This window comes from Phascolarctos cinereus, unplaced genomic scaffold, assembly GCF_003287225.1.
Source record: "Phascolarctos cinereus isolate Bilbo 61053 unplaced genomic scaffold, phaCin_HiC Scaffold_5;HRSCAF=322, whole genome shotgun sequence".
Lineage (NCBI taxonomy): Eukaryota > Metazoa > Chordata > Mammalia > Diprotodontia > Phascolarctidae > Phascolarctos > Phascolarctos cinereus.
In genome coordinates this window covers 67,890,996-67,914,464 of record NW_027555958.1, presented here as the reverse complement: position 1 = coordinate 67,914,464, position 23,469 = coordinate 67,890,996, and the positions used below count along the sequence as shown (strand labels likewise).

The following is a 23,469-nucleotide window of genomic DNA, read 5'->3' as shown; positions in this document are numbered from 1 at the left end:
GATGGTCATTGTTACACTAGCCTGGCTGGGTCAGTGAAGCCATGTGACATTAAATGACTTCATGCTAATGACTTAATGAAGATCATATCCTCCAAAGCCACAGATTATGTATCTTTTTGAGATTCCCCTAAGTATTCAAAATTCACACACCTGTTTTCTTTCATCACCTACTGCTCTACTCTATCCAAAGCCTAAGGCAGCATAAACTATTAAAAAGGTGAAAATGTTTAGTACAAATCCTTGAAAGACTCACTTTTTTTCTTAGCACAAATAACCTTTTATAAGATCTTTTTTTTAATCTGTAGAGAGAAATAAATCAAGGGTTCAAGGGTGTTTTGGCATCTAATTGTTATGGTTCTGGTTTAAGGAAATTAGAAGAAGGGGAAGACTATTGACTGAAATTGAAGAGTTCTAATGTTCAAAGGAATGACTTAGAGGAAGATGGTAAATACTTGGAATTATTCATTATCTTCCAAATAGCTTGCATACTGAAGGCCATAATTTTATCTCCCTTGCCGGGCTGTTAATATGATTCAAAAGAATGAGCTCAAGGGGCCCACTGTGATCTGAGGCTGAGGCTGAATTCCTGATGTTGAGTCAGACTTGGAGCTCACTCCCCTCCCCTCGGTGTTTTTTTTTTTTTGTCTTTTGTTTTTTGTTTTCAAGGAACAACTGCTTGAATATTAAGACATAAGGTAAAGAGTCATTTCTATTAAGGAAAAGAGTTTGGAGGCAGAGAGAAAGCAGAAATGGATGTGATTACCCTCTTGGAGCAAGGAGCTTGAATAGCATTTTCATTTAATTTTACTCTAAAGGAGCATACTGCACTGTTTGCGAAGGACGTCCAGACTCAGCAGTGAATGTTAACAGAGAACCAACTTTTCTTGTTCATCTTGGACATGAGGGATTCAGGTTTGCAGGAAAGGCAGAGGGATACCCAGAGCCATTATTAGTCATTCTGGTACCCAGTACAAGTGATAGGAAAGGAACCCTAACATGACCTTTAAACATTTTATTTTTCATTTTTATTACTATCTGTAATTTTTTTATATCCAATAAGATCTGCCCTTGTCCCACTCAGAGAATGATTGCCTATGACAAAAATTAAAAAAGGAAAAGAAAAAAAAAGCATTTTAGCAAAACTAACCAAGCCCACAGTAAGTGCAGTACTCCATAGCCATAGTTCACCTCCCTCTGAAAAGAAGTTAGGCTCATTATCATAGCTCTTCTATAGCCTTTGGCTTACTCATCAAGTGACCCTTTCAGACACATTTATATGAGGGTTGGAGGGGGAAAGGTCTTGTCTAGGGAGACTTCAAACTCAAGACGTAATGCACTTTGGAAGAAAAAATCCTAGGACACTGGTCTTGTGTTTGACAGAGTGTAGTGCACCAAAGCTGCTACTGGGGAGACCTCCAGAGCAGGGAGGAGATCAGGCAAGGTCTAGAAGAGCCTCAGCTGGGCTGAGGCCTCTGGGGCAAAGAAGGGAAACTTGACAGCTTTCTACTTTTTATTCCACTTTTATATACTTCTCTATGTAGCTGTTGTCTCCTTGCTCTCCAGCCTCCCTCTATAGCACTGGATATGTCCCACCCTGGGTAAGTCATTTAACCTGAAATTGCCTCAGGCTACTCTCTAAGACCCTAAGACCATAAGTTGCTGAGAAGGTGTTGATATAAAGTGGTGTGGAAGCTCCTTCTGACATTAAGAAATTGTAGATCTAGTTAAAAGCAAATGTGTATATATGTGTGTGTGTGTGTGTGTGTGTAATTTAGAGAGAGAGAGAATAGCAGAGAAAAGAGAAGAAAAGGGGGAAGGAAACGGAGAAGAAAAGAGCACTTGATTGTTTCTCTTTGCTGAAGGCCTGCTCCCTCCAAATTTTGGCACCTCTGGTTAAAAGCTCTGTTTGCTCCACCCTCATTAAAGATTCAAATATACCTACCTTTTCTAGCAGTTGTCGAAGTTGCCTGCTTTTCGCATCCCGGGAACACAGGTTTTGTTCTGGTGCAACCACTGTGCAAATGCAACGTCCATCAGGATCTTGGGCTGAACTATACACTTGCCAACCTTCTTTTGGGCTAATCTGCGTCTGGGGAAACCAAGGACAAACACAAGAAACACAGAACTCAGTTGAGAGGACAAAGGTTCCAAAGAGTGATCAAAGCCTAAATTGCCATTCTTTGTATCAGGCAGAATTGGTATAACAACTTTGTCAAGAGCCCAGAAACATTTTGCTCCAAATATAAGTCCCTCAAAGTTTGGATTTTCCCTTTTGAACTTAGAATTGCCATTTAACATAGTACACATTGTTTATTGATCCTAGAGAATTCCCTAGTGATTTTTGTCATATCTTTGATACTTCAATGAATTTTTGGAAGCTTCTGACAAAAGAAGTTTCTAAAATTTGCTGAAGCAAATGAGCACATACACCATCAGTACCTTTACACAAGACACGTCAGCCAAGACTTTTCAAAGTATGTAGCAATTAACAGTAATTATTTTCTGGGTGCTGTAAATGTATAAAATACCCTACAGTCCTCATATCTTTGCCACAAGCTTCCAGTTCCAATGAAAATGTGTTTCATTTTGTCTTGATTTTCCTCCTTAAACTAGACAGATAGCACCACCTGAGAATCTGGGATCACCTGGGTTTTTCTTATATCAATGAAATCACAGGCCTACTTCCTATTGATCTCCTCTGTTTTTCTATTACCTTCATTTACCGATTAATGCTTTTTTACTCCTCTTCCCAGGGAACTAACCCTTATAACAAAGAGTTAAAAAAGAAAGGGGGTGGGTGGCAATATAGTTGATCAAAAATAATAAACATAGCAATCTTGTCTGATAGTATATTCGATATTTGCTCAAATATTTTCAATAACTCCCCATTGCCAACAAAACGAAGTCCAAATCCCTTGCCCTTCTATCCATAGCTCCTCCACAATTTAGCTGTATATACTTCTCCACTTCTTTTATTTTCTACTAACCCCTTAAAGAACCCAATGTATTAAATACCCAACTGGTGCACTCATTGTTCCTATGTGCACCACTTTCTCTGGATTGTAGCTAATGACCTTTGTTGTTTTTAAAATGCCTCCCTAACCTTCAGCTCCCCTCCTTTCCTCATTTGAATCCTTACTTTTTCTGAAGGCTCAGCTCAAGTCCCTCCTGCTCCAGAAAGCCTTACTTAATCACCCAGTCCTCAATTTCTAGTATTTATTGACTGTACCACTCATTTGGCCCTTGTACTAACTTGTATTCAAACATTTAATCAATAAGCATTAAGCCCATAGAGCAGATGATGTAATGAAAAAGTGAACTGGTTCTTGACCTTAATGAGCTTATGTTATAACAAGAGACAAAAACATGTGCATGTATAAGTACAGATAGACTATATACAGAAAACGAATAGTAGGTAGTTTGGGAGGGAAACACTAGAGGCTTCAGGATCAGGGAAAACTTCATGTGAAAGAGAACACTTGAATTGAGCATTGAAGGACACTAGGAGTTACAGAGGAGGAAACAAAGGGGAATAGAATCCCAGGCGTGGAGGACAGAAAGAAGATGGAGTATTGTGTGTAAGGAACAAGTGGGCCAATATGCTTGGACTGTAGAATTTGTGCAGAGAGTAACATGGAGGAAAATACTGATCTTTTTATATAAATGGCTAATCTTCCATAACGTAGTTATACATCCCTTAAGGATAGGGGCCTAGCTTATACCCTATTGTTTCTGGAATACACAGCCCTATTCCTTAGGCATGATTGAGGAATAAGATTTATCCCATGTACTTAATCCACACCTTTCAGCATCATAGATGGGTACCTCAAAATATTTGTTGAATTTAATTTGTTCATTTGATGATGATGATGATGATGATGATGATGATGACGATGACATTCTGATGATAGATACCCTAATGAAGTATGTGAATAGTCATTTTATTCAGCATGTGTTTACTGTTATATATTGGCTTCCCTAGGGTCCTAGTTAATATTACAAAGGTTTTGTTTGTTATTTATTTTTGACTCTGGACTCACAGTTAAAGTAGAACAACCCCTCTTATTTCTTCCTGAACTTAAATATAAAATGATGCCTTATGTTACTAATTCTTTGAGAGGAAAAATATTTTGCTTTCGTAGTCTATAAAATCTATGACAGTGCTGTTTGTATGACAACTTTTTGATGCTGATATGTGTGTGTGGAAAGATAGAAACTCCTTCTACTCAGCTCTGGAGACTTTCAATTATTATTATTATTATTTTTTGTTGGGGTGCGTATGGTGTGGGATAGTGTTGGTAGAAACTGACATACCCTGCAATAATATCCATGTAATTCTAAAAACCTACAGAAAACAAAACAAAGCAACAGCAACAACAAAAACCAAAAAGCCTCAGACAGCCATCTGTGCATTTCAAGTGTGTAGTTATTTGTGATTGTGAAGACTCAACATCCAGATGACATTTCACTTTTCATTTGGGTGTTTTGGTTTCCTATGGACATAGACACTGTTTCTGCACCTTTCTCATGTAGTCCTAAAACCCACGGTCATTTGGACATGATGGATGGATGGATGATAAAATGAGCATAATGTTGACTTACCTCCAGTTAGAAAAAATGCATTGCTTTACTTTTGCATCTGTCTGGCTTTCTCCCTTTTTGCCTCTTGGAGGAGAACCCATTTAAATGATTTGAATATATTATAAGTTAAGCACTCATGCTGACTAGCTATTATAGAGACATAAAGGCTATCTCTGTTTTCATAAATTTTAATGAATTCCATTTGTTATGTGAGGCAGTTCGAGGAAGTAGAAAGGGTAATAGACAGAAAGTACGGTTCCAAATTCTAGTTTCACCATTTCTAGCTTTGTGATCTTGGTTTAAAAAAATCCATCATAGCCTTAAAAATAGAATTTAGGTTATCTAGCTCTCAGCTTATTATAAGAATCAGATTACCCAGCCAATTTATTTGTTTATTTGTTATTTTCCTACTGGGCATATATAATAACTTTATCACCACATATACATGTCAACTATTATAATTATTATATTATGATGCATTTCTGAGCTATGTAAACCACACACAAATATTGGCCTCAGTTTATAGAATCACAGAACCATTGTTGGAAAGGAACCTCAGAAGTCATTTGGTCTATCTCTTACTCAAAGCATGAATCACCTGCTCAATATTACCAACAAATGGTTATCAACCTTCCTCTTGATATCCAGTGACAGGAAATGCACCATCGTTTAAGATAGCCCATTCCATTTTTTGATAGCTCTAATTGTTAGAAAACATCCTTTTATATTTAGTCAATACTTGCCTCTCACTAATTACCACACACTGATCCCTCTAGGGCCAAGAAGAACAGGTCTAATATCTCACATAAGTCAAGTCAAGCTATGACAATAAATGCTTATCAAGCATGTGTTATGTGCCAGGCACTGTGTTAAGCACTAATCACCTTGCAAACATTATTCTATCACTTTTAGTTCTAGTTTCATCTTAAAATCTGTAATATACAAACTGTTCTCTATAGTGTCAAAGGCCAAGAGCCAGAAATTGTTAAAAGACTTTTTCTTATTTTCAAATTATGGACTCAGTAATAGCCTATTCCGAGATGTATAATTAAATTATCATATAGATGTAAATAATGTATCTATAGATTGAGATGTACAAATAGATACATATATCTATCTATCTATCTATCTGTATAGATACACATACACATATATATTATATATAAATACACACACAAATAAGCATCTTCTCTGCTGATAAAAAAAAGCCTGATATTACAATTCTTTCCCACCTTGTTTTTCATGGTCAATTCTCTATTGCTTAATTTAAAGAGAGAGAAAAGGATATGAAAAAATAGTCACACTGTATGCATAACACTGGTTTTATAGTGTAGTTTCAATAGGGTAATTGAAAAAATGTCTCAGTAGAAATACTTTTATTTCTGTAAATGCATATTAATATAGTCTACTGAGGTAAACCTAGGAATGATCATTTTTCTTTGAATAAAAAATAGCACATTAAAAGCTTACTATGTGCTAGGTATGGTGTACCTTTGGATACAGACACAAAAAAGACAGATAATGCACTCAAGGAGATTAGATTATAATAGGAAAAGCTAGCCTATATAGGGAAGAGTGGCTAGGAGAAGCAGTTTTAGTCTGGGGAGCACAGGTATAGTGACTTTATATATAGAGTAGTAAATTGATATTCACTTTCCAGAAGGAATGACACTATTGATTTCTTTATTGTTTCAAGAGCAAGAAAAAGTAGTTCATATGCAACAGGAAACAGATGTCAAGGTGGCCTAGAGGGCTGACTGGAATGCATGTGAAGGTGAAGCATCATCTGGAGCCTAGGGCCACCTTGTATGTAGAGTATGCTAAACAGACTAGCATATACTCAATCAAGATAGTTGGGTCCTAGGAAGGGATCTTAGAAGATGAACGAGAATGCGAGCATGGATTCTGGAGGTCCAGGGTACAGAGGTTTGGTGTAGAGGGTATTAGTTCATGGAGGGTAAAGAAGAACAGCAGCAGCAGATAGATGATAATATGGCCTGAGTATATGACTATTGCCTGGTAGCAATATGAGAGTATGGATATTTTTCTCTATGATTAGATATAATATTTCAAATACCTCAGAAACATGTGAATGTTTCTGTGAATAGATTTTCTTTGTGAGGAGGGGATAAGAATAACCTAATTATAAAAATACAGGTGAGTCTACTTTGCAACCATGAATGCCAATGCTCACTTGCCAAGTTTTATTTCCTTTAGCTCATGGCATATTATCCCAAGGGAAAATGGCAGTTTCTCTTTAGATTTGAGGGTAATTGGAAAAGTGAAAGGTAAACAATGTTCATATTCATTAATAATTTTCTCAAGTGTCAGCTGAAGAAAGTAATGACCTCTTTGGTTATTTCAAATATCCAACTGTAAAAGTAATTAATGAAAGCAATGGCCCTTCCTCTAGTTAGTTGAATGATCTAAACCAGGTGTCTGCAAATTACAGTCCTCCTGGCAGTTGTTTACCAATCTCTAGTCTAGACTAGACCATTAAAAGAAATCCTTTCTACCAAGGGAAAGAAAAACTGAGAGACAAAAGTAATACCTGACAGTGCTGTAGTCTTTGCGGAAGGAATAGGACTAGGAGTCACCAATAAATGATGCAACTTTTATGACTATCTCGAGCCTCCTTTCTTAGAATACTTCCATACTGAAAAGGGGAGAATTAAATGAAATCCTGACAAGCTTCCTGCTTCAAAGACTCAGTCCATGGCTTTTGAAGAGCTAGTAAAATTCTAAGCTAAACTCAGTTTATTCGGCAGAAACAGTTTACATTGTGATGTCAACAAAACTGGAGGCAAGATCTGTCACTCTCTTAGGCATTCTCCAAATGTTTGATAACTTTTATTATCTGCGAGTGATGGAATCTAACAGTAGTATCTGTACTTATGAGGAGCTAGACACTGTTATCTTCACATATACCTAATCTTTGTGACTGCTGATGCTGCTCCCCTTAAACTTGTGTGTTAATTAGAAGACCCATTGAACTATTTAGTAGTTTTTAATATTAAGAAACTCATGAAATATTTAAAAGGGCTCTAAGCAGAATTAAAAGGATATTTTTAACAACTGGATTTGGGTTTGGATTCTTTGCTTGCAGCTTAATTATAAAGCTATACTACTCTATTCTTAAGTGTAGGTGCCTTAGTAACTTAAAGGGTCAACTGATACTTGGCCTAGAACACCCCCGAAGGTGGAGTAGATGAGTTCAAGAGAGCTTGTCAAGGCAGTGGTGACTGTAACAAGTAGAGAAATTAGAAATGTGTTCAATATGTGTTCATCAGTATACTATTATATACATATATGTTGTTGCTGTTACGTGCTCTGCAATTCTTCAAAACACTTCTTCAAAAAAGTGCCATGAAAGGACTATTTCCTTTAATATTTTACTGAGTTATTTGCTTCCTCTTCTTCACAGTTCTGAGATTTCCCTCCACCCATCTCTTATATTTCTTATTTTAGCATACCAGTATGTCTTTTAGCCTGGACAATTTGTAGCCTGATTAATCTGGCAATTGTAGCCTGGCAAAACTGGGAAATTAACAAAAGTATTAATAGTGGATATTCTACATAGCTTGAGGTTTACAAAGAACATTACATGCATCATGTCACCTGATTCTCACAATTGTGTAAGTCTCATATCTCTATTTTACAAATGACAAAACTGAGACCAAGAGAGATTAAGTCACCAGCTAAGGATCATATAGCTATGAAGTCTTTGAGGCAGGATTTGAAGTTGTTCTTCCTGACTTTAAGTCTAACAAACTATCCATTGCCCTATACAGAAATTTTTTCAGAAAGAAAAATAAAACAGTCCAGAGTATAGAATCTTTTCTTCTTTCTAGATGACGCAGACTATGACCCTGGGTCTTCTTGGGCAGCTAGGTGGCACAGTACATAAAGCACTTGGCTTGGAATCAGAAGGACTTATCTCCCTGAATTTAAATCTGGCCCTCAAACACTTACTAGATGTCTGACCCCTGGCAAGTCACTTAACCCTGTTTGCCTCAATTTCTCATCTGTAAAATGAGCTGGGAAAGGAAATGGCAAAGCACTCCAGTATCTTTGCCAAGAAAAAACTCAAAATTGGGTCACAAAGAAGTGGGCACGATTGAAATGATTGAACAACAGCAATATTGTGCTTCTTGGCTTATATGAGATGTTTTCACCTCTCTTCGGTTGATCTGCTGCCCAATGATGCTAAAGGTACACATGACTATGGCTTGGGTATTGCCTTCATCATTTCCAGGTGACCCAGACATGGGAACCCAAGAAGTGGACTCGTTACACAAGCGGTGCTAAACTCAAATAGAAATGGAGGCCACTAGTTCATACAAAAGCAGCCCTGAATTATACATATTGACTTACTTTTGAAATGTACTATTGTATTAATTTTATTAAATATTTCCCAGTGATATTTTATTTTGTCTTGGCCTGGGTCTGTGGGCCACATGCGATCCATGGGTTGTGTTTTTGGCACTTCTGCCTTATATCAACTTATCTGGGCCATGGCCTATCTAATGCTGGTCATTAACAGAGAGCAAACAACTACTTGCTCCTTGTCCACTATCACCACTTATGTAGCCAGGAGGAGACCAAACTTTCCTAGGCCTTATTCTTACTCATGTTTGTTAAGGAACAATTTGCTCTAAGAGGATGTAATGAATCAGTGTGGAGTAGTAGTGAGTATGCTGGCTTTGGAATCTGCCAGGACTTAGCTTCAAATTTTGTCTCAGGTCTTTGTAACATATGTGACTATTAAGCTGTGTTAGCTTTGGTTTTCTTTATGTAAGATATAGATACGTGTTAACACCTGATTTACACAGAGGTGAAGACCAAGTGAAATCATGTTATGTAAATCATAAAATAAATACCACTTATCTGTCAATCAGGATGTTTTTCTATTTAATTGCTTCTTGGGGAGGAATACAAGAGCCAGCACCGGTATAATATAAAGAGCCCTGGAATTGTAGGTTTAGGGAGTTGGCAGGCTCAGTGATCTACAACTCTTTCTATTTATAAATCAAGAAACTGAAGCCCAGAGAGGTCAGGAGACTTCCTGTCTTCTTTTTGTCTTCTTTTTTTGTTTTTGGACCGCTTCAACATTAATGAGAATATGTGTATTTACCGTATACTTTAATAATAACAATTCACATTTGCCTGGTCCCTTATGCTTTATAAACATTTAAAAAAATTAATTTAATTTTGTCTTCAAAACAGCTTTGAGGGGAATGAGCTATCTACTCCTAGTCCTGTGACCTTGGGTTCTGTGGGTTTGTTTCCTCATCATTAAAGTGAAACAGTTGTCTGGCTAGTAAAATGGAAAGATCACGACTCTAGAGGCAGAGGACCTGGCCAAATCAATCACCAGCAAGCACTGGGGATTCATGTAACCTTGGGTAAATCATCTCTTCTCCCTAAGCCTCTGTTTTCTCACCTGTAAAATGAGCAGTTTGGGCTTGATAGCTTCCCAGATCCATTCTAGCCCTGGATCTTTGAACTTCTGACTAAATGATCTCTAATTTGCCTTCCAATTCCTTATAATTAATAATAATTCATATTTCTCTCACATTTTCCTCAAACCTCTGGATTCAGAGGACCTGGGTTCAAAGACCTTTTCTGATCCTTACTACCTATTTGACCTTAGGAAGTCACCTGACCTCTCTGGGCTTCAGTTTCTTGATTTATAAATAGAAGGGGTTATAGATCACTACCCTGCCAACTCCCTAAACCTACAATTCCAGGGCTCTTTATCTTACACCATTGCTGGCTTTTGTATTCCTCCCTAAGAAGATACTCAGTGGGGGAGAAAAATACTACCACCAAATGTACCAAATAAAAACTGAGAGCCTGTCCCCACTAACATCCCTTGCTTCTACCTTCACATGATTTTCCTAATGATTTAGAAAACAAAAGAATTTCACTTTATGTGAAAAAATGGTAAAGACAGGTCTGGTGATCTAGGATTGAAGGACAATCACTGGGGAAGAAATGAGAATGGGGGGATATTTCTCTGGCTGGTTCCTGGGCATCATCAATGATTTTCTACCTGTGAAAGTTGTTAAATTCATTAGAATGGAATTGGTTTGAGGTGAAAAGCGATGAAATTTATTAAAAAGGGCAAATAAATAGAGTTTACCATTAGGTTTCTCTGAAGAGTCTCCTCTCCATGGTGGTATAGCTAGCTTCCTGAAAACAGCTGGCTTCTGCTGAATATTTGCTCTCTTTTTAATTGCTCTTTGCCAGTACTTTCCCTGTGAGGAGGCCCCAGCATGGGAGCTGGCACTGAAGCCTGGCCTTGAGAGGAAGTTACTCTGCTTTCTGCGTGATCACAGACCAGTGCTAGAAGGCATAGGAGCTGAAGGGTAGCTGCAGAATCCTCCTTTCTAACCTCTACCCCCCCCCAAAAATAGATGGAATGCTGATGTACCAGAGTGTATAGATGGAAAAATGAATACGCAGAGCCCAACAGGGAGATAAAATAACCTAGCTAAGTTTTCAAGATGCTGAGAAAATTAAGAGAAAGGGAGGGAGGGAGAGAGAGAGAGAGGAGAGAGAGAAAAAGATAGAGATTGAGAAAGGGGGGAAAGAGGGAGGGAGAGAGATGTAGAGGGAAAGAAAATATGGAGAAAGGGAGGGAAAGAAGGAAAAGAGAAAGGGAGAGAGGAGAAACAAAGGGAGGTTGAGATTGAGAGGGGGGAGAAGGAGAGAGGGAGAGAGAGAAATGGAAGAAGAAAGGAAAGGAGGTAGAGAGATTGAGAGAGGAGGGAAGAAGGGAAGGAGAGAAAGAAGAAAGGGAGAAAGGAAGAGAGGAGAAAGGAAGGGAGGGAGAGAGAGAGAATGAGACCATGTACTCTAAAGGATTTTACAATGTACTGAAAGTTTATACCATCTTGCCTCTCCCAAAAGTATTTCACTTATTCACATGGCACACTACCTGAAATTCCATGACCACAGAGATTCATCCCTCTTTTATAAGACAAATATCAGAAGGTATTACATATTAAGCTATTTTCAGTCAGTTCATGTCAGCTGAATGACTATAGGACCACAGATTAAAAGCAAGAAGGTACCTGCTTGAATGGTCATCTACTCAAAAGCCCCAAATCCTTATTTTACAGATGAGGAAACTAAGGAACAGAGGGATGAAGTGACTTGCCCAAGGTTCCATAGATGTCAGAACTGGGATTTGAACTGGGGTCTTCTGACTCCTAATCAAGCATAATTTACACAAAACAAACCTGTTTCTTATATGATGAGGAGATATTTATTTGGGGAGGGATGAGGGAAAAGGAAGGAAGAAATAATTTAATAATTTTGATATACAAGTCACTACAAGAAGACTTTAACACAACAAGATCATTTGACTTCTGCCTAAGAGGGAGAGTGGGAGGAGACAGTGTCCAGAAGGGGACCACAGAAGATAAACTCTCTAACTTGCAATTTTGTGTAGGTCAACATGGTCCAGTGAGAAGAATACTAATCTAGTCAGGAAATCTAGGTTCTGCTATTAACCAACTAACTGTGGGATCTGAGGTAAGATCCTTGTGAGCCTCAGTTTTCTGTTTCTCAAATTGAGGGAATTAGACTGTATCATTTCTCAAATTCTCTTCCAACTCTAGCATTCTAAGAAAGATAAATTCCTAAATCCTTTCACCATTTGAATCCAAAGATATTATTTTTTGGATTGGCCAAGATAATTCAACTTGACAGTTGGTATATTTTTACAAGTGGTGTCAACAGGACACTCTTCTAATTTGAGATCCCATCTCCAGTTCTGACACTGACTATCGTGTAGTGTGCCATGGTTGAAAGACTTTAGAATCAGATGTCCTGGGTTTGACTCATCCCCACTCCTTAGTTCTAATGTTTTTCCTCTATTAATTATTTCCTATTTATCTTGTATACAGCTTGTTTGTACATAATTGTTTGCTTGTTGTCTAGATTGCGAGCTCCTTGAGGGCAGAGTCTGTTTTTTTGCCTTTCTATCTTTAGCACATAGCAAGGTCCATGGCCCACAGGAGGTGCTTAATAAGCTTACTGATTGACTTCCTGAATCTCACTTCTACCACACATTACCTGTGTGATGCTAGACAAATCAATTAAGCTTCCTGGCCTTCAGTTTTTTCAGATGCAAGATGAGGAAGTTGGGCTTTACTATATATAAAGTCCCATATACCACTCAATCCATGATCTTATGATTCATGTGTTATTGGTGTTTCCTGGCTCGAAGGACCATCATAGTTCAAAACCAGAAATAATACGTTGTCTTTAATCATTCAATCCAAAGGTGAACTAATGAAAAATGAGAGAGAAAAAAAATAACTCCATGATGCTTGCAAATACCCTAGGGGGTCTAGTCAACTAGTGATAGTTAATCATTTTAGAAATTCATTTTTTTCCTTTGTTTGCAGTTTTACATTTCATTTTACCTCTTCTATCCCATAGCTAGCCTTCCCCTAACCATCCAAGCAAAATCAAATCAACACACAACACACACACACACACACACACACACACACACACACACACACACACATACCCCCTAAGAATTTAGCTGTTAATTTAAAACAATGGAAAATATATGGATGATTTTAAGAGTTTACTTAATTATAGACAGCTGGTTATAAGTAGTTAATTCAGCATTTAATATGTTAATCTTATGAGTAAGTGTTTTGGCAATGAAAGAATCTGATTCAGTAAGTTTTAAATTTACTTATCTTGACTACTAAATTTCAGTTACCTATAACTTAGATCTCTAGTCATTTGGGTCCCAAAAGTGTTTTTGGTTCTAGCCTTCCTTACTTCACACTTGTCCATTAAGGAGCTACCTTCTTTTTCTGCCCAACTTGGACATACACCTAGCTCTGTGACCTGAAAGAGAAACTCATAGAGTACAAGATCCACTAGATACCCAGATCATGCCTCAGACACTGGTGGAATCTGACATATTATGCAATTAGTTTGGTCTGACTACACTCAATTTGTTAATTAAATAGTGATTGGTAAATTTATCATCATTAAGAGCTGCCATCACATCTTGGAAATCATAGGTCACTTTTTGTTTAATATTTAATTTTTTCTGGCAAACTAGAATGCCAGTATGGGAACAAAATCCACAAAGCTTTCACTGGTTCTTTAGCCTTCATTTAACAACAGGGAAGTTGTCTATCCAAAATTTGTGTTTGTATGGTTGAGCAGTGGGGGTGGAGGAAGGCCCTATAAGTGATCTGGTTTGAATAAGCTGTGATTTTCATTTTCCTTCTGTAAGATTTACAGTGGAGTTCATTGAACATTAAAGCATATTTTCAAAGTTTTTGCAAGGATGTGGACAGGGTTATGAAAATACTTCCCATTTCATTTTAGGTGAATGGAAACTTTTTGAGATTGTAGATGTAAAGATACTTTTAAAGAGTCAAACATTTATAGAAGATGCTCCTAAAAAATGAATCAACCCTCACTTTTATTATTCTTTAGTCTACTTAAAGGTCTTAAGAACAGACTAAGAATTGCTCAGGTTTCTAGTTATCTTTATTATTATTATTATTATTGTTATTATTATTTACCATGAGGTTGATTAGCTTGAGGTCCTTGCAAAGGAATTCAGGCATTACATTCTGTGAAGAAATTTGCTGCAAATAATAAAGCTACATAAAGCAGGAAGCTGAAAAAAAAGTCTAAGGTATTGTACTATGCCTCACATTCAAAGAAAACAGCATATATTTGATTGAAGAAAAAAATGAAACAATAATAATAAACACTCAATTTTTTTTAAAAAGGCAAAAAAAAATCATCCAAACTTCCTATCAATATTGTTTAAGCTTTTCATTTGTAAGAATTTAATGAGCCTAGCTTAATATCCCCTTTTACAATAAAAGAGCCAATCTACATTAATCTCTGTGTGTGTGTATGTGTGTGTGTGTGTGTGTGTGTGTGTGTGTGTGTGTGTGTATAAAACTGTAAAGTGGTCACAAAGAAACATGCATAAATAGAGTTACAGTCCAGAAATTACCAGCTAGAAAGCAGACCTGCAAATAGACAACCTCAATCTTTGTGGTTTACCACAAATAGCAAAAGAGTTGAACAATCAGAAACCCCCTGAGATCTCTAAACGCAGCCGAGTTACTTACTAGAGTGTCTGGCGTGGAAAGCCTGGTGGTGTTCAGTCCCACTAAGGATGGGAGAGTTTGGGACATCCAGTTAGAGATCATGGCCATGGTGCTGAGGACAGCACCCAGCTTCAGCAGTGGAGGACTCATGGCTGTGGAGCTAATGAGTTTTCATAGTGACTGATTATGATCCTGGAGCGGGGCTGGCAGTGAGAGGCGTGACTGCAGCACTCCACATCTCCAGAATGAAAACAGATTCACTTTCCCAGATCTAATCACCCGGGAAAACACGCCCCCTCACCCCCTAGTAGAGTAGATAGCTCCCTCCCTTTCCTAAAAGAAATTTGACTTGACCACCAAACCCCTCTTAATATAGGCTGGTAATTATCAACACTTGGGTGCAGGGAGGAGAAAAAAAAATTCCCCCATGCTGTACTATATACTCAGTTACCAGCAACAGAGTATGTCCACACTGGGGGTTATATGAATATAATCAGCTGCTCTTTACCCTTTTAAAAAAATGCACCTTTGTGGAAGACTGCCAAAGTGCACATTTCATGCTGCAAACTTAATATCTACATTTTGTCTTTGGGGACATAACAAAGAGCTTTTAGGCAGAGCACAAAAACAAAAGCTGAAAAATATCTAGGGTAGGAGGATGTAGATATTATCTATGTATAGATAGTTTTTTTATGAGAATGTAAACTTCCTGCAGCTTTTCCTCTTTTTATTCTTGACAGACAAAGATGAATATAATAAAATTCAATGCTGATTGGTTAATTGTTCTAGCTATGTAAATTGTTTATTTATATAATACTAGCAAAAATAATAGCTGTGTATAGGTTGCTCTAAAGAATGGTGACCCCTGATTAAATATGCATTTTCTTTGGAAAAGGCACCCTAAATTGTTTAATTTGTGTAGTGTCAAGTAATTTATGCCATTCAAATTCAATTTCAATTAATCAAGCGCCAAGCATTTATTAAGTGCCTACTACAAGCCAGGCACAATGGTAAGAGCTTGGACTACAAAGAAATGAAATTCTTTCCTCTCAAGGACCTTATAGTCTACAGGGGGAGATGATATATGTGTGTATATAAGTATGCACAAAGTATATAAGTATATACAAAGTAAATATGTGGTTATTTTTTTATGGGAAAGGGTCACTAGCAGCTGAATGATGATGAGGAAAAATTTTATATGGGAGATAGCATTTGGACTACCCTTTGGAGAAAAATGGAGATTTAAAAGTCAGAGATGAATGAGTTCCTATGAGATAACACTTGTAAAGTGTTTAGCATGGTACTGGGAACATTTTGTTATGGTATTTCAGTTGTTTCAGTCTTCTATTCTTTGTAACCCCATTTGGGGTTTTCTTGGCAAAGATACTGGAGTGGTTTGCTATTTCTTTCTCTAGATCATTTTACAAATGAGGAAACTGAGGCCAATAGGGTTGCATGCTTGCCCAGGGTCACACAGCTAGTAAGTGTCTCAGGCCAGACTTGAACTAATGTCTTCCTGACTCTAAGGTCGGGTGGTGTGTTCACTGTGCCACCTAACTGCCTCTTTAGCGTATAGTAGGCCCTATGTAACTGCTTATTCCCTTCCTTCTTGCAAGTATGAGGGAAAACCTATGCAAATTCCTAAAGATGGAAAGAGGCAAAGTGAGAGGTGAAGTATCAGGAAAAAACAAGACACGTACTTTGGCTAGACTAAAGTATGCCTGGAGGGGGTTAACATATAACATGATCGGTAGATTGGGGTCAGTTTGTGAAAGACTTAAAATTCCAAACTGAAAAGTTTATATTTTTATCCTAGAGCTAATAGGGAAATACTGAAGTTTACAGAGAAGCAGCATGATGCAGTGGATAGATCCCTGAATTTGGAATCCAGAGACAAGTGGGTTCCTGGCTTAGACATTTACTTTGTAATTTGGGGCAAGTCACTTAACATCTTAAAGTCTGTTTCCTCATTAGTAAAATTAAGACATTAGACTAGATTAAGGATCTCAAACATCTCTCCCAGGTATAAATTCCTATAATCTATTTCATAGGATTCAGTTCATAGGAACCTAGATTTACAACTGAAGGGTCTTAGAGATCATGTAATCCATCCCCTCTCATTTTACAGATAAGGAAACTGAGGCACAGATAGGTTAAGTGGTTTATCCAAAATCACACAGGTAATTGAGCAACTTTGTAGCACATAGATAGTTGGGAGTCAGGAAGATTCATCTTCCTGAGTTCAAATCTGGCCTTACATACTTACCAGCTGTGTAACCCTGGGTAATTCACTTCACCCTGTTTGACTCAGTTTCCTCATTTATAAAATGAGCTGGAGAAGGAAATGGGAAATCCTTCTAGTATCTCTGCCTAGGAAACCCCAAATGGAGTCACAAAGAATTGGACACGACTGAAAATGACTGAACAACACATAGGTAATATATAGTAGAACGAGGATCCGAACTCGGATTTCTAACTTCAGAAATCTAATACTCCTCCTATCATGCCACATCCTTTAATTGAATAGCGTGATTGGTATATTAGGAACAATGTTGCCAAAAATATGTCATTAAGGCCAAAGCTTGGGCCCCCAATAAAAGCAATTGTATGCCATTTCCCTCTATATGAAATGTATATTTTTAATAAGAATTCAAATCGAGTACAAAGCATGTAGAAATGGTATTCATATGGAAAGGAACCTGGTTACAAGAAGAGAGAATATTGTTTTCGTCCCAAAGGAATACGCGGGAACTGTTTGTTTCAGGATTTTGTTGCCAAAGATTTTTTCTTAAGCAGCTCTGGCAGGAGATATGGACAGAAATCTGATGAAATTGAAAGGGATACGTATTTATAGACATGTAGGTGCCCCTGACTTCCATAAACAGAATTAAGCTAGGGTGACTACTGAAATACTTTCAAATCCTCCCCACTTCTACTCAGAATCTAGGATACATCAAACAAAAATCTCCAAAAACATGTTAAACTGAATTCAAATGTTCTATTTTTATTTTAAAGCAAAGATGGAAAGAAAGCCAATTAATGATCCTTTCCCCTCAAAAATTTAAGAAACACAGAACTCAGGAAAGATGATAGTATAGTCTGATAAGTCTCCTAGACCTTGAAACAAGTAACAGTGCTTTCTTAGAGCTAAATAATGTTTCATTTGTATCCCAGTGAGTTGACAGCTAAGTCAAAAATGAGTTTCAGAGCCGGAGTGATTAAAGATTACACTTGAAGCTCTACCTGACAATAAAAGGAAAAAAAAAGTCTTTTTGAAAGCTTAATTTCAAAAATTGCAAATGAATACACAAAATAATTACTGGATAATTTAAGATGCAACAAGGCAGATGGCAATTACACTTATTAATGAACTATCAGTCCAAAAAAGAATAGCTTCTTTAGAAAAATATAGCATTGAATGTCAGGGGAAAATAGCGGTATCATTAGCAATGATAAAAACAACAAAAACAAGCAAGAGCGTAGTGGAATGCCATCAAGTTTCACTGAGTTTAAATGGTACCAAAGCAAAGTGAAAAGCCAGTGACCCCAATCTCTGACTGACACTGATTATGAACAACATAATAACGGGGATGCAGGTTTATGCAGTCCAAATGATTATCTACACTATCCAAATTTGGCATACTTTCTAGCTCTCTGCTTTATTGAGTGGAAGAATTGGAAACTCTTTTCAATTTGGACTATGTAGATAAGAAACACAGTTAATTCAGGACCATACCACTTTATAATTAGCAACGGTTTTGTCCGGGATCTGAATCAATATGTCCTATTTATTTTGCTACTTCGACATCCATATGTGAAATTTATTTTCCATAAAACTCAATGCCTAGAGAAAGCAGTAGACAATTAGCCACTACATCTCATAAGTTGGTAAGCCTTTCTCTAAGCTTAAATTATATTAGACATTTATTTTCTTTTTTAGAATCTCTACCCAGATCAATAGACATATACCATACTATACAACAATGCATTATTGCTCTTAGACTGCTAAAATATATTGATTAATATTTTTACTCATTAGATTTTTTAGATTAGCTTGTCTTTTTATTACCCCCATGGTTTTTTTACATTATAACTCTCTAATAAATAATTAACAAGTAAATAAAATTGATCAGGAGGGATTAATAGATAAATGCAAATCATATTGGCATATGGCATCACAGGAATTCTATTTCTACTGAATTTTTCACACAATAGAGCAGTACAATCTAATGTTACAATAAATATTTTACAACAGGTTGTGTGTGTGTGTGTGTGTGTGTTATGCAAGAGGAGGGTTTGAGGAAAATTAGCTCTTAGAACCCTGAAACCTAGACTCTAAAATGTAATAAAGAATCTAACACACAGAAAACTTACTTGAGAGTTTGCTGAGAGACTACAAACCTAATATGTTATAGAGAAGATTCGTGGTCAAGTTCAGGCTGACCTTTGAGTTTGCTCTGTGTGCTTATATGACACTGTTCATTATGGAATCTAAGGTGGCAGAGTGATGGTATTCCCATAGGTATTCACAGAGAGTAGGTCAGGTGTACCTTATGGTGTTGGCACAGCAGGACCATGATCAAGGTATGCCTGTAAGCATTACATTCCAATTCTTAAGTAATTTTTCTCTGATCCTGTAATGATCCTTCTTATATATTCTAACACTTGGGGTTTTATTAACCAAAAAGGGACTCAGAAAACTAGTAAAATGGGAATCATACCAAAAAATGGAGTTAGGATTTATGAGGAGCACTTATGATTTAGAATTGGAGTGAACAATGAATCATTTACTGATAGAAGTGATTGATTCAGGGTGCAGAATAAGGCAGATGTTTTTGGATATGGCCAATGTGGAAATTAATTTTTTTTGCAAAATTTTACAATAGTTTTTTTTTAATTTTTTTCAGCAGACATGAGAGGTTGGCAGGAGAAAAAACAAATGCTTGACAATTAAAAAAAAATACCTAAGAGACCTTTCACAAGTATAACTATGTGTATATCTTTAAAAAAAACATGGAACAATTGAAATGTAGACATGAGGAAGGAGACAAAACAAATGTTAGAAAATATTTCTCAAGACAATAAAACAGGCCAAAGGATTGTAGAGAACACTAAAAAAACTTACACCCATATATCATGAAAAATGAGAACAAAGTAATGAGATATTAGAAATAGTAAACACATAATAACATGCAAAAAGATGGAATTAACTATCTTAAGAGATAGGTATCAAATGGTTACTAATGTTGAAATAATTTCTGAATGAACTGCATATAGTCAGAGAATAGACTTGTGAGAATAAAGATAAATATTAATACCAAGGTAGAAAAATAAAAATGATAAGATATGGTCTACATTGAAGATAACTCTCACTAGACTCATTTGAAGAATTTATCAACTTTGAAAAATGTGAAATAGATAAAGGAACAGACGTTGACATATATTATTACTATTCCCTAAGGAAGTTTATCTAATCTAAGGCAATGCTCACAATAAGAAAGCAAAAAGAATGTTTATAAATCATTTTAGAATGACAAAATAAAACCATCTCTGACCAATGAAATTAATAAAGTTAGAAAGTAAACTCAGTTGTAAAATCTAATGGAATGTGTGTCATCTTGGGGAGGGTAGTGGGGAAGAAGGGGGAGAAAAATTTTAAACTCAAAAGCATGTGGAAGTGATTGTTGATAAATAAAAATAAATTAATAAAATTGAAAAAATAAAATCTAATGGAACAGGAGGGTAGATATGGTTTCATAGAACAGTGAGAAGTAGAGGAAAGATTAAAAAATATGGAAAATTGGGGCAGCTAGGTGGCACAGTGGATAGAGCACTGGCCCTGAAGTTAGGAGGACCTGAATTCAAATCCTGCCTCAGACCAAACACTTGACACTTATTAGCTGTGTGACCCCAGGCAAGTCACTTAACCCTAATTGCCTAAAAGCAAAAAAAAAAATATATGGAAAATTGTAAGAAGTAGTTACATGTGTATTGAGGGCATCTTTCATGAAAATATAAGGTAATAGGCAGGCCTTAGAAAATTATATTTTATAACAGACCAAATGTTAATGGTGCAGAGAAAGTAGCTAGCCACTGTATTCATTTGTTGACTACTAAAACAAAACATTTGATTTGATAAAATAAATTGTAAGCCTAAAGCATATCCTCCAACATGGTGTTCCTCCTTCACATAGTAAGAGCAAAAAATTTATTTTTTTTTTAGCTTTCAACAATCACTTTCATAACCTTTTGAGTTTTAAATTTTCTACCCCTTCCTCCCTACTTCCCTCACCAAGACGGCACGCAATCTCATATGGACTCTACATATACATTTCTATTAAATATATTTTCAAATTAGTCATTTTATAAAAAAGAATTAGAACCAATAGGAGGAACCAGAAGAAGGAAGAAACAAAACAAAACAGAAGAAAAAAAATAGTATGCTTTGATCTGCATTCAAACCCTGTAGTTCTTTCTCTGGGTGTGGATAGCATTTTCCATCATGAAACTTTTGGAGATGTATTAGATTTTTACATTGTTGAGAAGAGCTACATCAATCAAAGTTAGTCATCACACAACATGGCTGTTACTGTGTACCATGTTCTCCTGGTTCTGTTCAATTCACTCAACATCAGTCCATACAAGTCTTTCCAGGTTTTTCTGAAGTCCGCTTACTCATCATTTCTTGTAGCACAATGGTATTCCATTACATTCGTATACCACAACTTGTTCAGCCATTCCCCAGTTGATGGGCATCCCCTCAATTTCTAATTCTTTGCCAACACAGAAAGAGCTGCTATAAATATTTTGTACTTGTGGGTCTTTTTACCATTTTTCTGATCTTTTTGGGGTATAGCCCTAGAAATGCTATTGCTGGGCCAAAGGTTATGGACATTTTTATAGATTTGGGTATAGTTCCAAATTGCTCTCCAAAATGGTTGGATCAGTTCACAACTCTCCCAACAATGCATTAGTGTTCCGACTTTCTCACTCTTCTCCAACATTTATCATTTTCCTGTCTTGTCATGTTAGCCAATCTGATAGTGTGATGTGGTACCTCAGAATTATTTTGATTTGCATTTCTCTAATCAATAGTGATTTAGAGCAAGTTTTCATATGGCTATAGATAGCTTTATTTTCTTCATCGGCAAACTGTCCATATCCTTTGACCATTTATCAACTGGGGAAGAGTAAAAGATTTCTTGATAAATTCAACAACAGAAATTACTATGTTCAATGATCTTCTGATTATTAGTATCATGCCATAACAAGACAGAGAGATTTATATTCAACGAAAGTGTTTGCTCATGCCCTGTCTGTAAGGTACTGCTTTTAAAATAGCACCATGTGCTCTTTAGTCTTCTAAATAAGATCCATAATCATTGATGAGAGTTTAGCCTAATAATAGCTAACATTCATAGAATGCTTTAAAGCTTGAAAAGAACTTTATAGACAGCATCTCATTTAATGCTTATAACTACCGTGTGAGGTAGGAGATGTTATTATCCCTATTTTACAAATGAGAGAACCGAGGCTGAGAAAGGTTAAGTAACTTTCCAGGGTTGCAAAGCTAGTGAGTGTCTAAAGCAGACTTCAAACTCAGCTCAGTTACTCCTGATTTCAGGTCTGACATTCTGCCCACTATCCCATCTAACTGCCTGCATTAAACACAAGGGAAAAATGATAAATGGATGAAATAAAGACCTGTTGTGTGAGAAGTGCAATTTTGCCTATGTGAAAGTGTTAGTATTTGCATGTAAATATACTTGAGGTAGAAGAGAGGAGAGGGGAAAGAGAGAAACAGAGACAGATGAACAGAGACAGAGATAGACAGATAGATGAAGAGAGAGTTAAACACCTTGCTTGATACAGCAGAACTAGACAACTGTTAATGACCTTAAAACTCTGTTGTTTTTTGCTCCCCTAAGTGTTTGAAGATCACTAGTACCCCAAATGAATATCCTAGCTAAGCCTAACTGTGGAAAAGTTAATCGTTTAGTTCAATTCATCAAGTATTTATTAAACTCCTATTGTGTATAGAACACTGCTACACACTGGAAAAGATGAAAAGTTTCAAAAACATATCTGTCCCCAGAGAGCTGATAGCATTATAAGGTTGAGACAGAGATGACTACAATTTATAATAATAATCTTATCATACCTAAAGAATCTATGATTTCATGTAAGCAACTATGTACAAGCAAGTTATATATAGGAGAAATTGGAAATAGATCTCAAATATAAACTATTCTGTCTGGCATTTACAACTTTTTAACCAATTTCTCCTGCTTACCTTTCTAGACTTATTTTACATTTCTTCCCTTTGTGAATGCTACCATTCTGACAAATTTGGTTACTTGCTGTCCTTCATGCAGGACCTCCTATCTTCCCACTCAGTGCCTTTGCATAAGCTGAGCCCCTGCAATTCCCTCCCTCCCTAATTCCATCTCTTGCAATTGCTAGCCTGCTTCAAAGTTCAACCTAAATACCACCTTCTTTCATGAGGTCTTTCTTGATGACCCCAAGCCTGTTTTCCTCTATTCTCTGTCTCTTTCTGTCTCTGTCTCTGTCTCTCTTTTCTTTTTCTCCCATAGAATGTAAATTATTTGAGGGCAGTGATTATGTAATTATTTTTTTCAAAGCTTGAGTGCTTCATAAGTGGTTGCTATTCGGCTGATTGATTGAAGGGAAGGCAGGTGAAAGTACATGGAAGAAGACAACTAAAGTGTTAACTTACTGTACCTCCCTACATTGGCCATCAGGAAGGTGCTGC

At 36.7% G+C, this 23,469-nt stretch overlaps 1 protein-coding gene across 2 annotated transcripts in view; it reads right to left on the bottom strand.

Annotated features, from left to right (window-relative positions):
* The window catches only part of OLFM3 (olfactomedin 3), a 256,531-nt gene that overhangs the window by 51,254 nt on the left and 181,808 nt on the right, over positions 1-23,469 (bottom strand). Inside the window, exons 1-2 of one of the 2 annotated variants that reach the window (XM_021000128.2) lie at positions 14,718-14,921; positions 1,943-2,089 (exon numbers count right to left, since the gene is read on the bottom strand). In XM_021000128.2, coding sequence (XP_020855787.1) covers positions 1,943-2,089; positions 14,718-14,846 — 276 coding nt within the window. In that variant the 5' untranslated portion in view covers positions 14,847-14,921. Of the gene's footprint in view, positions 1-1,942; positions 2,090-14,717; positions 14,922-23,469 lie in introns of those variants that run through there. The other variant, XM_078154990.1, reaches the window with a different exon arrangement.